This window comes from Diplotaxodon limnothrissa, linkage group LG7, assembly GCF_057381915.1.
Source record: "Diplotaxodon limnothrissa isolate DT_005_m linkage group LG7, D_limnothrissa_male_GT1.1, whole genome shotgun sequence".
NCBI lineage: Eukaryota > Metazoa > Chordata > Actinopteri > Cichliformes > Cichlidae > Diplotaxodon > Diplotaxodon limnothrissa.
Window position 1 is genome coordinate 70,162,794 of NC_140602.1, and position 7,938 is coordinate 70,170,731.

At 46.1% G+C, this 7,938-nt stretch overlaps 1 protein-coding gene across 2 annotated transcripts; it reads left to right on the forward strand.

Moving 5' to 3' along the window:
* Positions 1 to 1,526: 1,526 nt before the first annotated feature.
* On the forward strand, positions 1,527 to 4,778 carry kcnj11l (potassium inwardly rectifying channel subfamily J member 11, like). 2 transcript variants are annotated; one of them, XM_085358868.1, is made up of 6 exons: positions 1,527 to 1,536; positions 1,866 to 2,032; positions 2,332 to 2,571; positions 2,643 to 2,912; positions 3,023 to 3,230; positions 4,348 to 4,778. In XM_085358868.1, the coding sequence occupies exons 2-6, from the start codon at positions 1,874 to 1,876 to the stop codon at positions 4,776 to 4,778; spliced, it is 1,308 nt and encodes a 435-aa protein (XP_085214994.1). In that variant the 5' UTR covers positions 1,527 to 1,536; positions 1,866 to 1,873. The 2 variants fall into 2 exon arrangements, with proteins under 2 accessions (XP_085214994.1, XP_085214993.1); XM_085358867.1 differs by lacking the exon at positions 1,527 to 1,536 and having other exon boundaries at positions 1,874 to 2,032.
* The last annotated feature ends 3,160 nt before the right edge of the window (positions 4,779 to 7,938 follow it).

Sequence of the window (7,938 nt, forward strand, 5' to 3'; positions counted from 1 at the left end):
GCAGCTCCTGCTGTGCCCTGACTGCGGCCACGTCTCCGCACAGCGCTCCGAGGGAGGTTTTAATGTCCTCAACCTCCTCTGGTGTCAATGTTCACATTGACAAGTCAAAAATAGCTTCAAGGGAAGACAGTTACGTTCAGGCCATCAGTCAGGACCAACATATTTAAGGAGTAATGCAGAAAAATAAGAGAATGAATAAAACCACCTGAGGTTACTGTTTTATCGTCTGTAAGATTCTGTTTTCTGTAATAAATAAGTCAAATATTTGGTTAAATATAATACAAGTGAATGTGTTTGATTTCTTTTTTGTTCAGAGCGGATTTTACCACGCGATGTTCAGTTAATAGGAGCTGCTTTTGTCTTTTAAATGTTTCATTTCACTTTCATTTATGTATAAATGTGTTAATGTTTACACACGCGCGCGCACACACGCGCCTCGTCTCCTCTGCTGCCCCCTGCAGGCACCAGGAAGCCTCTGCTGAGCCTCCTGCAGCTCAACGTCAAGGTCATCACATTCACCACACCCAACACCGGAAATGCACTTTCATAATTAAATTCCTCTCATTCGTTAAAGCTATTTGACAAGTTACCTGAACATCTTTGCAATTTCCCGTTGCACTGAATTATCGATTAACTATATGATCAGCCTGTAATTGAGTCCAATCGATATTATACTCAGTCTGTTATAGCGCATGGTCTACTTTGTTCTTTAATGACCAAAAACATCATAAACGGCACCTTTAGTGTATTATTTTGAAAGTCCAGGCCGGAACCTCACCTATATCATGTTCTAACCTGACTCAGGTCGATGCTCGGGTGGTGCTGAGGACATCCTGATGGCTGAATGATGGAGTCCGTGCTGCCGTTCCCGTCGGTTTAAGACACCCCGCTCAGGAACACCACCTTTATTCAACTCCATCAGCTCACTCCCGCCCAGGTAACGTCGCGTGACTCTAAGCGGGTTTTATCAGTGCGGTCATCAGTGTCACCTGCAGAGAGACGCGCGTGTCGTTATGGTGATAGGAACCAACAAACGCGAGGACGTAAAGAAGGATGCTGATGCTCGCGTTGGTTTCTGTTAATATGGAGTTAGATTCTTTTTTGTGACCACCGTGGAAATGATGCCACCTGCACACACCTGCAGGAATAAGAGACTGTTTTGGACAATTAACTGTCGTCATTTCCGCCTTTCTGCCTCGACAGTAAACATGGGAGAGCAGAGGTCACATCCTCCAGGCTCTCACATACATCACCAGTCAACTTAAAACAGGTCCCAGCACTGTCTATGATAATGTAATGTAATATGTTGCAGGATGATAGCAGGTATAGTCGACTTGAAACAGTTTTTAAATTAGTTGTAACTGATTATTTTTGAACTGTGATAAATTATTGTTGTTTATATTCACGTATTCATTGTATTAACAAAATAAAGAGGAAATAACACAATAATATTACAGTTATATAATAAAGATCTAACATGGCTCACGTGCACGTACACGCACATGTTTGCAGTTTTTATTGTTTTATTTTGTTATTTAATTGAGTTGTTTTACTATTTTTATCTTTTTAGTTTTTATTTTATTATTATGTTACTGTTGTGTTTTTTGTTTACGTTTAATTTAAATGTCTTTGGGATGTCAGAGATGCATCTCGTCAGTAACAGGAAGTAGAGAATCTCCTTCAAACGGCTTACTCACCAAAAGTCCAAAGTTCAGAAGATTATTGACAAATTTCTTTTACAGTATTTATGAATTCATCATTTTTGCCTCACTTAAGAATTATATGCTGTAAATCTGCTGTTTTCTTGGTGTTGATGACGAACCTTTCGCAGCTGTATTTATGTTTAAGTTGTATTTTTCACGTGCGCAGCGTCATGTTGGCCAGGAAGGGCCTCCTGCCGGACGGCTTCCTGCTGACCCGGCTGGCGGAGGACCAGAACCAGCCAAACCGCAGCCGTTCGAGGTCTCAGAGAGCCCGCTTCATCACCAAGACCGGATCCTGTAACGTGGCTCACAAGAACATCAGGGAACAGGTAGAGCAGCGAGTGTTTGGTTATGATGCGGTTCAGCATGCAATGAAAGCTTCAGATGTGCAGGACTTTTCTGTTTGCTGCTCTGTGGCAGAATGTAGATAAAAAGCTACAGCGGATGGAGGGCGGAGCGTCTGGGAGCTCCACTGCGTTTTTATCTGTTAAACATCCTTTTACTTTGATAAGCCGGAATCCAGAATAAGTTAAATGTTGTTACGGGCGATGGGAAGAAAAGGTCCGGGGGTAGAACGAGGAAAAAGAGAGGACGGTTTGCTGACGGGAGGCTTTGTGGTGTGGTTCAGGGTCGCTTCCTGCAGGACGTTTTCACCACCATGGTGGACCTGAAGTGGCAGCACTCCCTCCTCATCTTCACCTCTGCCTTCCTCTGCTCCTGGATGCTCTTCGCTATGATCTGGTGGCTCCTCGCCTTCGCTCACGGAGACCTGGAGCCCCGCGACCCCAACGGCGAGCCGGGCCCAGTCCCCTGCGTCACAGCCATCCACTCCTTCACCTCTGCCTTCCTCTTCTCCATTGAAGTCCAGGTGAGAGTTGCTTCCTGCTGATGCGGGTGTAGACTTCTGTCTTGTGGTAATCCTGGATGTTTCCCGTCTAGGTGACCATCGGTTTTGGTGGCAGGATGGTGACGGAGGAGTGTCCGCTGGCCATCACCGTGTTGATCATTCAGAACATTTTGGGGCTGATCATCAACGCCGTGATGCTCGGCTGCGTGTTCATGAAGACGGCGCAGGCCAACCGGCGAGCAGAAACACTCATCTTCTCCAAAAACGCCGTCATCGCTCCTCGAAATGGCCGCCCCACTTTCATGTTCAGAGTGGGAGATCTGAGGAAGAGCATGATCATCTCAGCCACCGTCCAGCTGCAGGTGACCTACAACTTCACCTGAGCTCCACATCACGCATACAAAACAAAACAGCCCCAGTAATGCAAACCAATCCTGAAGATACAGACACAAAACTGAAATCTTCTCTTCAGGTGATCCGGCGGACGGTGACGTCAGAAGGCGAGGTGATCCCCGTGTGCCAGCTGGACATCCAGGTGGAGAACCCCCTCAGGAGTAACGGCATCTTCCTGGTGTCTCCCCTGATCATCAGCCACACCATGGAGCGAGGGAGTCCTCTCTACGAGCTGTCTGCCCAGTCACTGGCCTCCGAGGACCTGGAGATCATCGTCATCCTGGAAGGTGAGATCTTTACCTTCCTTTATATCATCCACCCACTGTTATCATCTTCACTGCCAACACAGAGCAGCTACCTGAACATTGCTCCAACAGAGGTCCATCATCTTGTTAATAACTTTACCTCCTGTCACTGCGTACGACTCTGGATACTGTAGCTCTGGTGAAAAATAGACTTAAATCAGAAGTACCTGACTCCGTGGTATAATTCTCAAACACGTAGCGTAAAGCAGACGACTCGTTAGTTTCAGTCAGGTTTCAGAGCTCATCACAGCACAGAAACAGCTTTAGTGAAGGTTACAAATGATCTTCTTATGGCCTCTGACAGTGGACTCATCTCTGTGCTTGTCCTGCTAGACCTCAGTGCAGCGTTCGATACTGTCGACCATAATATCCTATTAGAGCGATTAGAACATGCTGTAGGTATTACAGGTACTGTGCTGCAGTGGTTTGTATCATATCTATCTAATAGACTCCAGTTTGTGCATGTAAATGGAGAGTCCTCTTCACACACTGAGGTTAATTATGGAGTTCCACAGGGTTCAGTGCTAGGACCAATTCTGTTTACATTATACATGCTTCCCTTAGGCAGCATCATTAGAAGACATAGCATACATTTACACTGCTATGCAGATGACACCCAGCTCTATCTGTCCATGAAGCCAGATAACACACACCAATGAGTTAAACTGCAGGAATGTCTTAAAGACATAAAGACCTGGATGGCTGCTAACTTTCTGCTTCTTAATTCAGATCAAACTGAGGTTATTGTACTCGGCCCTGAAAAGCTTAGAAATATGGTATCTAACCAGATTCTTACTCTGGATGGCATTACCTTGGCCTCCAGTAACACTGTGAGGAACCTTGGAGTCATTTTTGAGCAGGACATGTCCTTCAACGCACATATTAAACAAATATGTAAGACTGCATTCTTCCATTTGTGCAACATATCTAAAGTTAGAAATATCCTGTTGTTATGATTTGAATTGAACTTTATAAAGAGTCCTGCAGGCGCCTGCAGCTGTAAAGCGACACTGAATGAATAAAACTTCTGGACTGCATTACAAACAGGTTTTTGACCTTTAACCTTATATCTCCATGCACCCTCTATTTCTTCTTTAAGGTGTGGTGGAGACGACGGGGATCACCATGCAGGCGCGGACCTCCTATATACCCGAGGAGATTCTGTGGGGGAGGCGCTTCGTCTCCATCATCACGGAGGAGGACAGCAGGTACTGTGTCGACTACTCCAAGTTCGGAAACACGGTTCCCGTGCGGATGTCGTCTCTCAGCGCCAAGGAGCTCAACCAAACCAGAGGAGTCCAGGAAGGAGGGTCCGACGTCCAGCTGCAGGGATGGGGGCTGGTTCGAGCCGGCAGAGGGGGGTTCCGCAGAGGAGGGCGGGCCTACGACAGCTCCACGCCTCAGCCATGGTACGCCCAGTCAGATAAAGCAGAGAAGGAGGTGGAGCAGAAAGGACAGAAAAAGACAGTCCAGTTGGAGGTGATCGGACGGCAGATCGAAGAGGACGCGCTCGGAGAGCTAAGCGACTGAACACAGCGCCCGCTGCTGCACACCCAGGTGAACTGCAGTCATGTGCCTGTTAAAGCAGCGGTCCCCAACCTTATTTGCGTCATGGACCGGTTTATGCCCGACAATATTTTCACGGACCGGCCTTTAAGGTGTCGCGGATAAATACAACAAAATAAAACTAGTACTGAAAAAAAGAAGATTTATTCATAACACTCGTGAAAAGACCCAGGAACACCGAGTAAACGATAAAAACGATAACAAAATAACGTGGAAACCGATAAAAACCCTGAAAACCAGACATTTCACACCTGAGCCTCTACTCTCGCGGCCCGGTACCAAACGACTCACGGACCGGTACCGAGGCCCGGGGGTTGGGGACCGCTGTGTTAAAGGATGCCGATCTCCCACAATGCAATGCACAAAGGTTTCTCAGAGCTGGAAAACATTAAATATTTGTGTAGAAGACAGAAATGAACATTATTTTAAAAACACTGAATGTTATAGATGGAACACATGCTGTCGAAGCTCCTGTTAGTGATATTACGCATTAGAAATGTACGTTTACCGCATACAACAGACACAGGAAACTGACCACAACATGGTTTTTGTGTCCATCGTGTTCATGCTGACTATTTTAATAGACTTAACCCTGCTGAGATTTTAGGACACACTTAGCTTGTTGTCTCCTTTCATGTCCTCGTGCTTGTCTCCTCCTTTAGTTCTAAATGATTTAACAGTCACATTAAACCCTGTGTGTGTGTAAGTACTGTACACTGTAGACAAAGACACTCCCGTGAGTGCTGAGGTTTGTAGCACATCTCCTGCTGCTTTAGATCTCTTCTGTAGGGCTTGGATATGTATTTCAATATTTGTGATGTTTAATAAATATGTTTTTTTATCATCCTTTTTGTGCTGTCTGTGACCCACAAGCTGGATTTAAAGTGCAGGTCAAGCTTTATTTTGAAAGGATTTCAGGGCAGATTCCAGGTCCTTCCTGTGAAGAAATAACCGCTTTGTCTTAAGATATCATCTGAGACTCGTGTTGAGCTGGGCTTTCAGTTAGTGTAATACCACTCTGTAACACTAGATGGTGCAATAGACCAGTGAGACAGCAGCACACACGATGCATGATGGAAGGTTCAGAGTACGAAGGGAAATTATTCATTTAATACTTACAAACGAAGTGATTTGTATGTACTCACGTTTGTGCTCCGACCCTCACATGAATATATACGTGTATATATGTGATCTACTCCACGACAGAAGTAATCAGTGAGATGCTGTAAGATGAAACCGCAAGGAGCAGAACCCTCCACGGAGAAGGAGACTACTCCAAGATCAAGGTAGCACAGAGGAAAAGTAGCCGACTATCGAATTTGGAGAAAGGTGCGATGTAGGAGGTGCCTACGCAGTACAGCAAGCAGCAGCGGTTTTTGATACGGGCGGTTGCCCAGGGCGGCATCGTGGTCGAGACGACGAGGCTCCAGCTACAGCAAGTAAACAAACAATAAATATAAGAGGAGTAAGAAAATAAATCGACACTTTAGGACTCGGGGTAAAGGATCAATAACAATTTAAAATTATAATTTACAGTTCGATGATTTAAAGTCTCACACAACCCGTTGAAAGGGGCGGGGCCTGCTGCTTCCAGATAGAGCACATCTCATTTATAATGATGTAAATCCAAGGGGGATTTGTGTTCATGCTGGAGTGCAAAATTAAAACCAAGATGGACAAGAAAAGTTCAAAGCCAAATTTGACAAGAATATTCCAGAGTAGAAAAGCGTGTGTAAAAAGGCTGTGACCATTGCAGTGTTCACAGTGTGTTAGATGGAGGAGTTGTACAGGGAGCCACAGGAAGGAATGATTTCCTGTGTCGTTCCGTACTGAGCGTGCTCCTGTGACCAGCCAGCACGTCATGGAGTAGGTGGGAGGTGTTATCCAACATTGTCTTTATCTTGGACAACATCTGCCTCTCAGACACCACCCTAACAGAGTCCAGCTCCATCCCCACAACATTACTGGCCTTGTGGATCAGTTTATTTAGTCTGCTGGCGTCTGTGACCCTCAACCTGCTGCCCCAGCATGCAGCAGCAGAGAGGATCGCACTGGCCACAACACAGATACAACAAGATAACATTAATTAGTAGTGATAGTGAAAACTTCTGTTTACGTTTGTTAGTCACTTGGCTATGATAGTAAACAGTAGACACCAATGTAGCTTACTGAAGGGAGTCACGCCCAGAGGGAGTGTTCACCCGGGGCGCCAAACAGGCTAGGACCGCCACTGACAGCAAGCTGCCCATACCTGAGGCCTTGGAAAGTGCCAAGCGGGGCCAATATGAGGACAGCACCACCAAGGCTGGAGACAGAGCAATACTGCAAGAGCGTACGGGAGAAGGACGCAACCATAACAGCAATACTCAGTGGCTACTGGATCTAAGAGCAGACCACAGCAACCTCCCCACCCAGAATGGCTTACTGAACGGCGGACAGTCCAGATCCTCAGGGACCCCCAGAAGGAACCAGTCCCATCCAACTACTGGCCAGTAACCTGCCTCAGTACCAGGTGGAAGCTCCTGTCAGGCATCATAGCGGCTAAGATGAACAGGCACATTCAATTCAATTCAATTTTATTTATATAGCGCCAAATCACAACAACAGTTGCCTCAAGGTGCTTTATATTGTAAGGTAGATCCTACAATAATAGATACGAGCCTATGAGCAGCACTTTGGCGACAGTGGGAAGGAAAAACTCCCTTTTAACAGGAAGAAACCTCCGGCAGAACCAGGCTCAGGGAGGGGCGGGGCCATCTGCTGTGATTGGTTGGGGTGAGAGAAGGAAGACAGGATAAAGACATGCTGTGGAAGAGAGACAGAGATTAATAACAGATATGATTCAATGCAGAGAGGTCTGTTAATACATAGTGAGCGAGAAAGGTGACTGGAAAGGAAAAACTCAATGCATCATGGGAATCCCCCGGCAGCCTATTGCAGCATAACTAAGGGAGGATTCAGGGTCACCTGGTCCAGCCCTAACTATATGCTTTAGCAAAAAGGAAAGTTTGAAGCCTAATCTTGAAAGTAGAGATAGTGTCTGTCTCCTGAATCCAAACTGGAAGCTGGTTCCACAGAAGAGGGGCCTGAAAACTGAAGGCTCTGCCTCCCATTCTACTTTTAA

Bases quoted from the DNA above. Each gene is read 5' to 3' on its own strand.
- kcnj11l (XM_085358868.1), top strand. From the start codon at position 1,874: ATGTTGGCCAGGAAGGGCCTCCTGCCGGACGGCTTCCTGCTGACCCGG. The intron at 2,572-2,642 runs GTGAGAGTTGCT...TTTCCCGTCTAG, and splicing joins TCTTCTCCATTGAAGTCCAG to GTGACCATCGGTTTTGGTGG. The intron at 3,231-4,347 runs GTGAGATCTTTA...TTCTTCTTTAAG, and splicing joins GATCATCGTCATCCTGGAAG to GTGTGGTGGAGACGACGGGG.